The following is a 14,803-nucleotide window of genomic DNA, read 5'->3' as shown; positions in this document are numbered from 1 at the left end:
TTTGGCTATCCGCCGAGCCGTCAACCGGTTATTTTTCTCGACGACCGAGAAGCGACCGGTCTCGTCGACGAGCTTCTCCGAGGATCGGGATAACGTCTTGGCCGCTCGCCAAATTGTTTGTGTTTCTCTCGACTCACAAAAATACGTTTTTTCACCGAACTCCAACCGATTCTCGAGAGTCTCTAATGCCATTGGAATGGGAATTAACGAGACTGAAAGCTTGACGATGATTTCATGGATAGGATACAGGTAGCGCACAGTGATATACGAACAGCTCCGTGTGAAAGTATTAGATCATTTACGATAATGTTACCTTAATGGCAATTATGTAATCGTATATCTAATTGACTGTGAAATCCTGGAACATTCTATATATTTATATGTACACTTCCAACCATCAATATCATGACGCTTATGTTCGCTACGTCCATTGAGAAACTATAAGAGATTTTACTTCATTTGGTGTTTTGCATTAGAAGGCACGAACGAAGTAACAGATTTATAATAAAATACTTGGAAGATAAGAAAAAGTGAAAAGTATACAATTTGTACTAAATATCGGCTGACGTTGTGAAATTTATAATCGGCAGTGTATATACACGATTATCGGACGTATATTTTCTCTGTATATATACGTGCGTTGCTCCCTATTCGCTATCGCTGCTACGATGCACGAAAAAAAGAAAAAAAGGTAAATAAATAAATCGCTCGTCTGTACCTAAGGGTACAACGAGATAGCTCGGATAGCAGCCGCATTCCAGCTACCCGACCGGCTGCTCGAAATCGTCGAGGAACGCGCGAACGCCGGTGATCGATTTTCGCGATCGAGTACCGATCGAATCGAGCGTGGAAAGGAGCGTACGCCCTCGTGTTACCTTCTATTAATAGAATGCTAGTTATTAACCGCGACCCACGTACGCGCGCGGCCAACTAGTCGAAGAAACGGTGCATGTACGCTTGTCTCGTTCCTGAAAACAAAAAAAGAGAAAGAAAAGAAAAATCCAGCAAATCCGAGGTCGTTCCCTGACATATTTAAAACAAACCCAAGAAACATGTGGAAACTAACACGGTGAAATCGTCTTGGTAGAATCTGTTCCAAGACGAGTCGCTTTCTCGCGAATTTATCGCGACTTTCGAAGATCGATCGAAGAAAACACGAGCGTGGAAACGCGACCGAGTTGCAGAAATAGCAAGAGGAGGGAAAGGGTGTGCTCTGGTCTAGGTGCGTGCACGCGACACGGCGCCACGATTTGCATTCTTCCAGTTCGATTCCCGTGGTCGACAACCGTGACGTCACTGAGTAGTAGATTACCAAGAGCGTGTCGCACCGAGATCGCGACAGGTATGGCAGAGACGTGTTTTTCCCTTGTCTCGTTGTTAAAACCAGCGGTTTCTTTCTAAGATAGGACTAGCTTTACCCGTTGTTGAAACGTTTCTTCGCATCATCTTCTCGTAAATCAGAAATGATCGTATTTCCAGGACAAAACACGCTTTTCTCATCTGTCTTCCTACAGCCTTGTATATCTCGTTCTACCCGAGCCATTTATTATTTTCCTGCATAGTTTATTGATTTATCAACCTTGTGGCGATTCTAGAATTTTTTTATAGCTCGATGTCTCTTTAACTTAAACCACGAAGAGGACTGTTTCGAAAGAGTTTCCTTTATATTTTCCACGAATTTAAGAAATTTTCCAACCATAGAAAAGTTCGGTTCAGAGAGATAACTCGCCTGACAAAACGTCATCCTCAACTTTTTATATTTACATTCGCAAAGACTGAGACGTAATTGGATCTGATTTATTCTTATTAAGCTTTAATTTCTTAATTTCTTAATTATAGAACTTTCTGATTAAGAGATGACCTGGTTAACAGGTTGATAATTAATGATTCATTCTGAATTTCTGTCACGCACTGCTGCTCCTGCTTTATGCGCTCCTCGTACGGCCATCGAACTCCACTAGACGTGTAACAAACGCGAGTCGTTGGACACAGTTTCGTCGGACGAGAACGAGGTCTCCGAACGATCCATCCTATTCGTTTAACGAACAGGAAGCAATCTGTCTCAATAGGATTGCCCGTGCGTCGTACTCTTGTTCTACTACACTGCTCATACTCGACCCTCGAGTCGATCATTCGCGTCCTTTCTCAAAATCGCGCGCGTCTCGACCGCGGCGTCCATTGCCTCTGGTTTTTAACCCTCGTCTAACTGATACAGGATTACATCCGATACACGCTACAGCGTTCGAGGTCTGTTTGTCTACATATTATCGTAGACCGCGAATATTTATACAAATTCGTATTTTTATAGCGTAACAAATGGAAGCTAGAAAATGGTTTTATTGGTAATTATCAGATTGCAGATTTTTGTACAATTTTATGTTTCTGTGAGAACTGAAGAGGTGGAATGTACGTAGTAATTTGTTTCGTTTGCTGAATATTATAACGCGTACTCCGTTAAGTTTATCATAAATCAGCTGATATACCTGATCTTTGGCCAGATTCTTATATAATTTTTTTAATAACATGGCTGACGGTTTTATGAATTTATTGGCTCCGTAAACATTCTGCAGTCCGTGAAACACCGATTGTCACGCAACGAAGTCGTGAAGCTTCTGACATGCCGCACGCTGGAAAGAGAAAGATATTGCTCAGTGGGGAGATTATATCGCGTCGCTATATCGTGGCAGTGATTCTAAACAAAACACAACCGCGGAAAAGAAGGTCGCTAGTCGCTGTTGCGTTGCTGATATCCGTAAATTGTTTCTAGTTCTTATTTTCGATCCCTACTTCTTTTCGTCAAGTTTCACACGCCTAACACTTACTCGAGAAACGCTCCTTAAAATGGTAAAAATCGCGTCAGAATCAGTTCAGTGGTTCTCGAGATTAGCTCGAACGTACAAACACTTATAGGGAACTTTATTTCATGCTGTATAATAGATGTATAAAAATCTGCAGTCGAATAATTATTTAGAAGACAAAAAAATTATTCATCGATTTCGATGAGCCTGAAATACCTTATCGAGATACAATGTGTCGAATAGTTTTTCCCAACACGTATAACCGCCACTCGGCTTTAACGAGTTGCGCTGTGAATCCAATTTTGCCACATTATATATTTCATATGAACTATTACGAAATACTTTTTCCATAATTTCGAGACTCTTCGTTCACGTGTCACATTCAAATCGATACGATACATAATCAAAAAGTATGTACCGGCTCGAATACACGCTGCACGTAGCCAACGTGTTAGAACCGTACAACTCTTCAGAGTTGCGTTAAATAGTTGGTTTTGTATTTCTATATGCCGAAAGTAAAAGGAGTGAAATACAATGTCGAGCCTAACTTGACGTAAGATCGCAAAGGGTTAATCGGCCCGTGTTCGATACTCAGTCCGATCGCCGAGCCGCTTCGCTCGACTAACGATCGCTTTTGGTGCGACTGTCGCGCGCGTAGTCGCGCATAGTTGCGGCGTGCGCCCACGTAGGCGCCGTTTATGCTTCGTTGCGAGTTTTCTACGGCGTGATTGCGCGATCCGCACGCTCTCACCGTGCCGCCGCTTGCGAGCCACGGCTTTTTACACGCGTCGCGACCCACGCGTACTTTAAGCCGAGACTTTTAGACTTGCCGAGCCAAACGAAAACGAATCGTTGCGATTCCAGAGATAACCTGTACCGGTTGACGTTAACCTCGTTGACGCCGCTCGAACACGCCTCCTGGCCCGCGCCAGAAGATAAGAGCAACACCTGCCAGAACAAGGGTCAAAGCGTCGAAGACTGTCGCAACTATGTGAAGGTCCTACTCACCAATGGAAAGAGCCTATTCACTTGCGGCACATACGCGTTTAGCCCTTGGTGCACGTGGAGAGAGGTAAGTAACCATACGAAGTAAAGAAAGCGCAGTAGATTATAAGCATATTAGGTGGAAACGATATACGTAACTAGATTGTGCATTTATGGAAAAATCGAAGATGGAAAAATGCGAAGAATCCATATTATGTTCATATAGAATTCGGATATGAAGCATTCAATGTATACGAGATGTTGTACAATTTTGCGAATGACACAAATGTTCGCTTAGATTCTTAGATTAATTTGCATAAACATCCGTAGTCTAGATATATCGCAGCTATAAATTAACGCGTGACACACATTGATATACGTAGCTGTATCAAGAATTGCAAAGGAAATTTAAATCTTGCACCTGTTTCGTAGAGGAAATCTAAATCTTCAACTATAAAAGCTATTTGGAGATCGATATATTCCACTTGCAGTATTTCGTTGAGACTTTCGTCTTCCGACGTTTCGTGAAACATTGGGGCAGGCATAGAAACGTTTACGGAACGTTAGAACAATTCATTCAGTTTATTGCTATTATATTTGCTGGAGATCTTATTGATAATGATAGTACCATGTATCTTTTGCACACATCAGCAGTACGTAAGAACAGGGTCGATTCGATTATTTTACAGATCGAGAACATCAGCAGCGTAACCAGTGAGATGTCGGGCGCAGCAATGTGCCCTTACTCGCCACGTGCCAACGTAACTGCGTTATTAGCCAGAGGTCCAACAGGTGGATTGTTCACCGGGGCGCCAACCGATTTTTCCGGCGCTGATCCAGCCATATGCAGAACGCTTGCCTCGCCAAATCTTCGAACGCATCAGTACGACTCCAGGTGAGTCGTTTTCCCAATTCTCGACGATATCTCTTGCAACCTCAGTATCTTCAAAGTCCGTGGCCGCTTTCAGATGGCTAAACGACCCGCAGTTCGTCGGCAGCTTCGAGACAGAGGATCACGTGTACTTTTTGTTTCGCGAATCAGCCGTCGAGTACATCAATTGCGGCAAGGTAACGCAGTTTAACGATCGATCAACCGAATCGTTGCACAATGATCCGGAAAGCTCTATATTTTATGGTTAAAATTAAAAAAAGAAAAGAAAAAGAAAGCGATCCTTTTTGTAGATTTAGTTTTTACGACACAAGATAATTCGACCATTTGCAGTAAATTGTTTGAAAAATTTGTATTATTTTGCACTGTGCAATGGATTCACTGATCTCGTTTCCTCTTCCTCTCTCACTATCCGACATCCAAAGATCTCTCTGTTTTCGTTGTTTTCAGAAAGTCTACTCGAGAATAGCGAGAGTGTGTAAAAACGATCGCGGGGGTAAAATTATGATGAAAGAGGTCTGGACCACGTTCAGCAAGGCACGATTAAATTGCTCTCTGCCCGGCGAGTTTCCTTTCTACTACGACGAGATTCAGGGCGCGGTCTATCATCCGGAAGAAGGCATCGTTTACGCGACGTTCACCACGCCCATGTAAGTCCCAGAGTCTCTGGATGTGTTACGTCGTAATCGCATTTCGCGTATCATCTCACGTTCGCTTAATATTTCCCCTCATGTCTGTGCCGGTACTCGCTCACGAAGAAACGAGGAAATTGGTATGTACAATTTCCCGAAATTTCCACCACGAAAGAGTGCTACGATGATGAGGAAGGTCCGCTTTTCCAGTAACTTTAGTACATCAACGAAAACAGATTCAAAATCAAGATATCTCATTTTCAAAGTGCTATCAATTTATAATCAACTAATATCGGTAGTAATAAACTTTTTGCGCTCCTGCGATAAAATGAAATTATAGCGACATTAGGTTGTCCGAAAAGTGTCTTTCTTTTACAGACACGTCTTTTACAACGATGCATCTTTATACAAACATGAAATCTAATCTGTCGAACGTTGTGATCCTTATTTTGATAGAACAAAATGGATCATACGCAATTTGATAAAATAATATAAAACGGAGAATATTGTTCATCCATTATTTCCTTATAAAACGAAAGAAGCTTTTCAGACGACCTAATAAGTTCAACTGTTCGATTTTGCGTACTTCTGATCAGATTTTATCGCGTTGTATCCCCTACCTCGTATCTGCATAAGAATAGAAAGTTTTAGGGCGGTTTTATAGTTGCCAGACGCAGCGTATTTTTTGTTTCTTAGCATACTCTTCTTCTGCTTTTCTTTTTTTCGTTTCTTGAATGACGAAGAAGGGGAGAAAGACCGAAACTCGCTAAACTCGATGTGTATTTTTAGCAACGGAATTGCCGGGTCGGCGATATGCGCGTTCAACATGTCCGCGATCACTGCGAGCTTCAACGGACCTTTCAAGCACCAAGAGAATTCGGGCGCTGCCTGGGAAAGGAGGCCATCTCATCACAATCGTCAAAGATGTGGTTCCAACGCGAACGTCGCTCCTCATCAAATTATAGACAATCAGAGGTACCAGCTGATGGATGATGCGATTCAAAGCACGACTCTGGAGCCATTGCATACCGCTTTACTCGAGAGATTCACCTTGATCGCTCTCGATGTCACGCCAACTAAATTGCACCGTGGTGTCACCGTGCTGTATGTGGCTACTGATGTTGGTTTGATCAAGAAGATCTCGGTTTTACCGCGTACGCAGGAAACTTGTATCGTAGAAGTTTGGGGTCCCTTACCATCTACGCCGATGACCATGCAGTTCTTGAAGGACACGCAGAGTCTGTATGTTGGTACAGAACTCGGTCTATCGAGGTACGCGGTATGACATACATTATAGATAATAATATCTGTCGTTGGGTTCACATTGGTCAGAGTCTGTTCGAAAATAAAAGGAATATCGTATTTACAGAATACCCGCTGCCCAGTGCCATAGGCATCGAAGTCGCCAGGCTTGTCTCAATGCTCAGGAGCCATATTGCGGTTGGAACGAGCATCTGATGAAATGCGCTCCGGCCCCGAAACAAAACCATCTTGCCAATCATTGGCATCAAGAAGTCACCAAGTGTCCTGTCCTCACGGATCCTGTGGATGGTGGCTGGAGTGCCTGGAGCTCTTGGTCTCCGTGTCAACACGGCACCACGGATCATGGGCATTCTCATTCGCATGTGCATTTGCACCTTCATACCGAGACGGTAAGTCAGTGGCACGCTGTCGTTCATGTCGGCGTAATGCACGAATAGATGACGATAAATCAAAAACGAATCCTTGCTTTCACCAGGGCTCAGACACTTGTCAATGCCAGACACGGGATTGCAATAACCCGCCTCCGCAGCATGGCGGAGCAACTTGTTCAGGAGCTAAAGTGAGAGTAACCAATTGTACGGTTCATGGCGATTGGACAGCTTGGTCATCCTGGTCAGCGTGCTCACAAACCTGCGGCTTCGCTATGAAAACACGTCGACGCACGTGCACGAATCCGGCTCCGGCTTTTGGAGGGCGAGTGTGCGTTGGTCATGATCACGATGACACCGTCTGTATAAATCTTCCACCTTGTCCTACGCCAGCGAAGGTAGCACCGCCACCACCACAGACGTTTGGTCAGTGGTCATCCTGGAGCGCTTGGAACGCTTGCTCCCGACCTTGCAACGGTGGTAAGCGTGATACGAAGATTTCACCAGTTCTTTTTCTTTAATAACAATCTCTTGATAAATGATCTGGTCTCAATGACTTGTAGCCTGTCTCCTAGCGATTGACTTTTAATCGTCTGTTTGACAGGAATACGGATACGAAGAAGAACGTGTGAGAGTCCCTCATCACGAAAGCCTGCTACCGTCGAATGCAATGGGTGCGACTTTCAAGTAAGAGCAGCACGCACTTGTAATAGCTTCGTGAAATTTCATTTATTCGAATGTGATTCTAGTGAAACTCCATTTTATTTAATGCCCGATTAAACGAGCTTCCGTCCATTGAATCCATTTAAATGACATTTAGACAAGATTTATAATCTTTGTTATATATAGTACTATATTTATTATATTTTATTGCACTTTTGCTATTGCGTTTCTCTCAAACAATATATCACCACAATCACGAGCTCGCGTTTCTATCTTCTACAGGTTGAGGAATGCAACTCTCATCAGTGCGTCGAAACGAAAAGATACTCTGGGTGGACCCCATGGCTAGCAGTTAATGGCAGTCTTCAAAGTACAAACATTGGTTACGTAGAAAAACGGTTTCGATTTAGTTGCCGTGCCCAAACTGACGATCCATCCAGCGTCAGGGTGCAACTAGCTAAAGAGGAAGAGCGCTATTGCAGAAATGACGGTTCCTGTCTAAGAGGAAACGCGAATCCAAATCCGTACGGGGATCTCGGAGCAGAAGCCGGGTGGGGAGAATGGTCCGCATGGCGGCCTTGTGATCGACCTTGTGGCGGAGGTTCTCAGCATAGAATGAGGCAATGTGAATCACCACCTTGCGAAGGTCCATCCGTGCAAAACAGGTTGTGCAATGTGCATCCATGTCGGTCGAACCAAGTTGGAATCGCAGGGGCTGGAGGCCAGTGGTCTTGTTGGACTGACTGGTCCGATTGTTCGGTATCGTGTGGCGTTGGCGTCCGTTCCAGAACAAGAGAATGTCTAGGCCCGGAGGGCTGCGAGGGTCCAAGGCTAGTTAGAGAGACTTGCGAGATGCCCAGCTGTGAGTCTCTGGCCGGTTGGGACTCATGGTCACGTTGGACACCTTGTGACGATGATCATCAACAACATAGGAAGAGACAGTGTCTTCAACATGGTAACGGACTCTGTCAAGGATCCAGCAGAGAGGTGCGCGACTGTTTACCCGATTGCATGGACAATGGTGAGTATGTTCGACCGAAGTCTGACTTATTTAATTAAAATTACCTATGGAGAACTTTCTCGCAGACGCTAAAGCAAACATTACTATATATGGTACATACATAGTGTATGTTATGTTTAAACGTAATTTTTCAGATATAAATGCCCTAAAATCAAGCGTAGAACGCTCGGGTGTATCTATCGGCGCGGTAGTAGGCAGTTGCATAGCCGGATTCCTAGTTGGCTTGGGCGTGACCGCGGTTTTGAGCTTCTGTTACCTGAAGCGACGACAGCAACGAATTCCTGGTAGTCCTCACTATATCAGCAAACAAAACTCCTACGTCTCGGTTCCGTTGAAAGATGTGAGTCGACGTTCTAATGGCTATACTATGGATGGACATATAATACATAAAAAAGATATAAAATATCAATAGTACTTCGTGTCTATGGGAAGTTTGCTTGGCAAAAGAATGCACATCCGATTGGTTCTGCATCTTCTCATTTCTGCATAGTACTTGTTACAAGATTTAATGAATGAAACACATATCTACTTCGGTTCTATTTCTTTAGTCATCTTTATTAAACTATGAATTTAAACATCTACAGTCCACTAAACCACGCATGTGTCATACTTTTTTTACTAACACTAGGTCTTCTTTCGATCTAGGTAAACGCCAAGCGACAGCCTAGCTTTTCCGGTAGTACGAATGGTAACGGAACTCTTCGTGGGAAGAACAATCCAAACGTGAACGGTCTCGGAAGTCCGAAACTGTATCCAAAGAGTCTGGACTACGAGTCTGCCACCTTGAAGCGCAATAGCCATGGCCAACAACACATTCGAGTCGATCCTGATCAAGACAAATACTACTGAACGGGCAGCGTGCAATCAGAAATGAACGAACTTACTTCACTGCCAGATGGCTTCCGCGTTGCGATTAAACGCGAAGATCTGGCACGAACACCTATCACGAAGAGATATCGCCATGAAGGCGCATAGCGAGAACGGCGAGCAAGAAATAACGAACGCAACATGACGTGGCTATCATCCGTCTCTCCAACAATTTTGAACTATGTATGCGAAGCAGTTTAAACAAAGACAGCTTCCAAATGGACCAAGGAGAGATGCAAACGCGGACAGATCGCCTATACTAGAGATCCAGTGATATTCACCCCATATATATTTCTTTACTCAAAACTATAGAGACGATCAGCTTTGGTTTCGCGTTGAACGATTCAGTGCCATCGTTACGTCGCGAACGCGTGCATCGCTTCGTAATCTCGTTAAACATGAGCGACAAAGGACGAACATGTAACGTATCGAAACGTACCTAATTAAACGTGTGTGGATGTGAATATGAGTGCAGCTATGTGTGAAAGATCCTGAAAGAGAGAGAATGGGAGGATGTAAACGGATGTATATGTATGCATAAAGATTCGAGTCATGTGATTCGCATATTTTTTATTATTGGCTCACATTGAGTCGCGGTCACGCGTCGACTCGTACGCACGACAGACGATAGTCGAGGAGAGAAGAGGAAAACAGCAACGATCGTCCGTGAGATTGCGTATCGTGATTCGCCGCGAAAGACGATCAAGCTTACGGAAATCAAGATTTAGTCGTGGATTTGATTCGAACCGTTTCGGGTCGACGAGTTACGCGCGGCAAACGAGCGTACAAATGGACAACGTTCCGTGATCGAACGGACTTGAAACGCTTCACCTCGTGTAGTATCCATCACGCGACTGCAATAAAAGGAACGATAACGCCCGCAAAAATAGGGTCCTTGAGCGAGTTCATTTTTTCCCCCGAACTTTCTTCTTCTTTTACCCTCTGCGGCGAGTGAGGATGAATTTAGTTCGTTTACAAATCAACCGACAGCTTTTCTATCTTGTCGATCACGTAATCCATGGAAGCTTTGGTCGGTGGTGGTTGACAGGTGACGACCATGCGGAAAAAGTTGCCAATATTCCTATACGATAACGGCGTATAGCCAACCATCAGCGTCCCCTCGAGCATCATGCGTTCCTTGATTTTAGCTGTGACCTCGTACAATTTGTTCCACCATTCCTGAGTCTCTTGTCGACCTTGCATACTGGGTGGTATGTACCTGTTACGAATTGAAAGAAGGAAAAAATACGATACACAGATATTAATTATGAACACAGAATTGAGGGTGTGGCGGATGATGTATGGAGATTGGGTATATTGATTACAGAAATAATCAGGATGCTTGCTGTTGCAACCGTCCAATGTATTTCAAATCAATTTCTTAAAATAACTGATAACGTCGATAGACGTCCTTACAGGAGATTTTATTCCGCTGAAGTAAATCGCAAGTAGGTACTTGACGAAGAATCGTAAATGCTTTCGTGTCGTAATAATCGCCTACCGAATGATTACCCGTATTATTCGTAACTCACTGACTAACTAACTAGCGCTCGCGCTCGCGTCCGCTTATTTATACTGGTCGGGGGAGAGTCAGAAAATTCGAATTCATGTTTCATCGACGGTTGCACGTAGCGGCGACATTGTTTTGCCCGGAGTTTGTTTATCATTGTGTTTCATACGTCAAGGCGGTGTCAATGTCCCGAGGCAAAACAACGACATGAGTCGCTCTCGCTTCGCTTCGTCCTATGACTTACGTGTCACCACAAGGGGATACAATGATATACAAAAAAACAACGATACTCACCAAAAGCAAATGTTACAACCTTCGTACCGGGGAAGTACCAAACGAAATCCTTTCCGGCTTTTAATTCGTTCGAAAAAGTATTCGACCGCGGACATAGCGAGTTCCACGGATTCGCGAAGTCCTTTGGTCCCTCGTGCTTTCCACATCAGCCAAAATTTGGCTCCGTCGACCTACAACGAAAGGAACGTCACATACAGAAAATGACGATATGTAATATGGACATAGTCAACCCAGAACGTTTACCTTTCTCCCACATTGCAAACTCTTATCACCGGTGTCCCAAGATACGTCATAATGTTTGTCCTGCTGGAACAAATACCGTGCTCCCGCACAATTCGCTTCGTGCAGAGCGTTTTTACCTTTAACCAAGAACAGCGAGCATTGGAACGGTGCGCCAAGCATCTTGTGTGGATTCCACGCCACGGAATTCGAGCTGCATCGATCGAAATGCGTCATAATATATCACGATACATGGATCAACCGTGAAGTAGAGACAAAACAACACATCATTGAAGCAAGAAAGACAAAAAGATCGAAGTTGATTACGTACAGTTCGATTCCTTTCAACCGGCCTCGATATTTCTCCGAAAGTAACAGCGTACCACCGAGACATGCCTGTAACACAGCGACAATTATACGAATTACAATGGGAAACCTTTTTCATTTACCGCTCGTTGCACTCATCATACTTGTACGAACGTCAACATGTAACCATAGATTCTCCTCGCGGCAGATGGCCGCGATTTCCGGCAACGGATCGAAAGAGCCGAGGACCGTGGTGCCGCATGTAGCGTTCACGAAGAAAGGTAAATGACCCTGTTTTTTGACTTCCGCTATGGCAGCCTTCAACTCGTCTGGTCGCATTCGTCCAAATTCGTCGCATTTAACCTATCGAATAAATGAATCTCCTGTTAACCATTTAAAATGCAGCGAAATTTAGTCTACAAACGGTAGTTCACACTTTCCAGCAGCAGCATATGCATTCAGTTATCACACGGGGTTAAAAAAACATCCTTTTCATATGAATCTTCGATTTATCGCTATAAAATAAAATGTTCGACGTTCGTGATAACGATAATCCAGTTTTCTCTTACCAAGATAATAGACGTAACGATAACGATTAATAGAAATATGTCAATACGTTATCCAATATGTTATTGGCTATAAAAAATATAAAATGCAATTTGCTAAATGACTTCTAAGAATAACTTGCTGACTATGAGTTAGTTAATATTGTATGATGTATATGAATATCCGATGCTGCTTGCAAAGAGTTAACAAACGAAGTGAACGCGATGATCCTCTTGTACCTTATAAACGTGATCGGTTCCTAGGCCCAACCAATGGGCTCCTTTAGAGATTGAATAGTGGCCAGCCTCACTGGTGAAACAAACCATCGGCGGAAGACCCGCAAGACCCTTCCTCTTTATATCCGGAATCATTTTGTATCTGGCCATCACCATACCATACATATTTGATATACTACCACCAGGACAAAGTATGCCATCCCCTTCTGGTAACGGAGGATACCCAACCAGTTCCAACGACTTTTCTATTATTTGTCGTTCCATCACGGTGAACACGGGAGCCACCTCGTACGTATATCTAATAAATTAAAGATATAAGGTAAAATTGTCTGGGTCAGAAGGACGTTTGAATTAAGCTATATAATTTGCCTTGCAATTCGTCAAACTACAATTTTTTAGCAGTCTACGTTTGGAAGGAAACGCGTTGGTGAACAATGCTCGCAAGATGTTCGAGGATTATGATTATAATTGTTATGATTATAATTTTTTCGAATAGTTTTTCAAATATGCAAAAATATTGTGTGCACAATGAAATCATCGTATCCACGGGGATAAGTCGCACGATTTATCGCTGATAATAACAAATGCTATATATCTATGATAGAATTCAACTTATTTATACATTAAGTAGCATGTCGTCGTGTGTACCTGTGTTAATTAGATACAATTAGACATTAACAAGTATAACTAACAGTAGACTAAAATAATAAACATATAGTAGTTAGCTGTGCGATAACAGTGCAAGATCTATGCGATAGACTTTTTAAGGGACTAAAGAATCACGTTCACGATCAAAAATACAAACATACGATAAACTATTCGCAAATAAGCGAGAACACGCCTTCCAAATCAACGAATCAACGTCATATAAAATATCTTAGATGAAAGCTTACTGGCTCGTATTAAACACATCTGTCAACCAAGAACCTGCCAAACCGTATTCATCGATACCAGCGTACAACTGATTATGAAAATGTGGACTGAACGTCTTGACAGAGTATCGAATCGTTTGTCGTACTGCTGTCTCGATTTCTCCTTTGGTAGCTGGTTCCTCGGTCAGTTGTATCGATAATCGTTTCTGCAAAATATGATCGATATTCAAGAGAAACTTCTGCAAACTTGTTTAGACTCGATGCGACAAACGAGCGATGCCATGTTATTGCAATTTCATAGCAATGACGCTATACGATTTAGCATTTTTATATCTTCGATAACGTAATAGCACGTTCGTGTGCATTATATCGTATAACGCCTTGAACGCTGAATCTTTTACAGCCTATGAGAAAAATTACTCGATCTAAGAAACTTCTCGATTTTTTTAACAAGACACAATATACTGTGTGATTCGTTTTACCTAAAACACAAGTACGTTTATCGTTTAATTAGTTAAGGAACATTATGAGTACGACATAAAAAAAAAGCGTAATTTAAACTTGAAAGGATTAAGAGCAAAATCTTTTCAAGTCGCACAGCGTCGCTATCACAATATCGCAACAAAATTGCATCGCACGTGCGCATCAAGCCACAACTTGCAGTCAAAAGGCTCACCTGTAGCTCTTCCGGATGGACGAAGTGTAAGACGGGTTCGTTACCCGTACGATCGAACGCATTTTCCTCCTCAAGAATTTCCAGTAATCGTCCTAGCAGCTCGGTCATCGCCTTTGCGAATGTTGATGCGACTGTTGTATGTCGTGAACTGTATTGCGGCTGTTGAAACAGTTAGGTCGACGGCACCAAGACAGCGACGTTCCCCCACGCTGTCGACTCGATCATTCGTCCATTCGTTGGTATAAATCGGCTTGTCTACACTTTGGTTGGAGGCGCGGCGTCGAATCGTTGCAAATTGTGCAAATACATACAACTCTCGGTTGACATATCGACCGGAAATTTTCGTGCCGTACAATCGGTCAAACAAATACAGTGTAACGAGTCGGTGAGACATGAAAAGAACGCGGTCAGAGAGATACGGTGACTCGCGAAAGTAAGCACTTATCATAGAAAACATTTATTATTGTACGTATTATGTAAAACATTTCGAAATTTCATTAGCACTGTTATCGCTATTACATCAGCAAACTTTTAAACAATATTTAGCGACCGTTAGCGCAAGCTGGATGTAAATTTAACGAAATTTCATAATGTTTTGTGTAACACACATAGTACATTCATATAAATTTTCTATAATAAATGTTCGAATAGTTTCGTCA

The 14,803-nt window shown here is 43.0% G+C and overlaps 2 protein-coding genes across 5 annotated transcripts in view; one reads left to right on the top strand and one right to left on the bottom strand.

The window, feature by feature from the left end:
- Sema5c (Semaphorin 5c) overlaps nt 1-10,372 on the top strand; it is a 40,070-nt gene extending 29,698 nt beyond the window's left edge. For 3 of the 4 annotated variants that reach the window (XM_072009704.1, XM_072009703.1, XM_072009701.1), the window contains 11 exons: nt 3,663-3,870; nt 4,472-4,677; nt 4,751-4,850; nt 5,122-5,321; nt 6,093-6,575; nt 6,673-6,955; nt 7,042-7,414; nt 7,539-7,621; nt 7,880-8,618; nt 8,753-8,958; nt 9,264-10,372. In XM_072009704.1, coding sequence (XP_071865805.1) covers nt 3,663-3,870; nt 4,472-4,677; nt 4,751-4,850; nt 5,122-5,321; nt 6,093-6,575; nt 6,673-6,955; nt 7,042-7,414; nt 7,539-7,621; nt 7,880-8,618; nt 8,753-8,958; nt 9,264-9,467 — 3,085 coding nt within the window. In that variant the 3' untranslated portion in view covers nt 9,468-10,372. The remainder of the gene's footprint in view (nt 1-3,662; nt 3,871-4,471; nt 4,678-4,750; nt 4,851-5,121; nt 5,322-6,092; nt 6,576-6,672; nt 6,956-7,041; nt 7,415-7,538; nt 7,622-7,879; nt 8,619-8,752; nt 8,959-9,263) is intronic. The other variant, XM_072009705.1, reaches the window with a different exon arrangement.
- On the bottom strand, nt 10,030-14,657 carry LOC139990475 (acidic amino acid decarboxylase GADL1). Its single transcript, XM_072009812.1, has 8 exons — nt 14,145-14,657; nt 13,490-13,674; nt 12,600-12,894; nt 11,989-12,177; nt 11,840-11,904; nt 11,533-11,722; nt 11,290-11,459; nt 10,030-10,704 (listed from the first exon to the last, which is right to left on the bottom strand). Exons 1-8 carry the CDS (start codon nt 14,250-14,252, stop codon nt 10,458-10,460), a joined length of 1,449 nt encoding a protein of 482 aa, XP_071865913.1. The 5' UTR covers nt 14,253-14,657; the 3' UTR covers nt 10,030-10,457.
- Nucleotides 14,658-14,803: the final 146 nt, after the last annotated feature.

This window comes from Bombus fervidus, chromosome 9 (genome assembly GCF_041682495.2).
Source record: "Bombus fervidus isolate BK054 chromosome 9, iyBomFerv1, whole genome shotgun sequence".
Lineage (NCBI taxonomy): Eukaryota > Metazoa > Arthropoda > Insecta > Hymenoptera > Apidae > Bombus > Bombus fervidus.
This window is presented reverse-complemented; position numbering and strand designations above follow the sequence as displayed.

Excerpts from the sequence above, each read along its gene's own strand:
- LOC139990475 (XM_072009812.1), bottom strand. The coding sequence starts at position 14,252 with ATGACCGAGCTGCTAGGACGATTACTGGAAATTCTTGAGGAGGAAAAT. Across the intron at positions 13,675-14,144 it reads TCCATCCGGAAGAGCTACAG|AAACGATTATCGATACAACT; the intron begins GTGAGCCTTTTG and ends CATATTTTGCAG. Across the intron at positions 11,723-11,839 it reads CGGTTGAAAGGAATCGAACT|CTCGAATTCCGTGGCGTGGA; the intron begins GTACGTAATCAA and ends CGATCGATGCAG.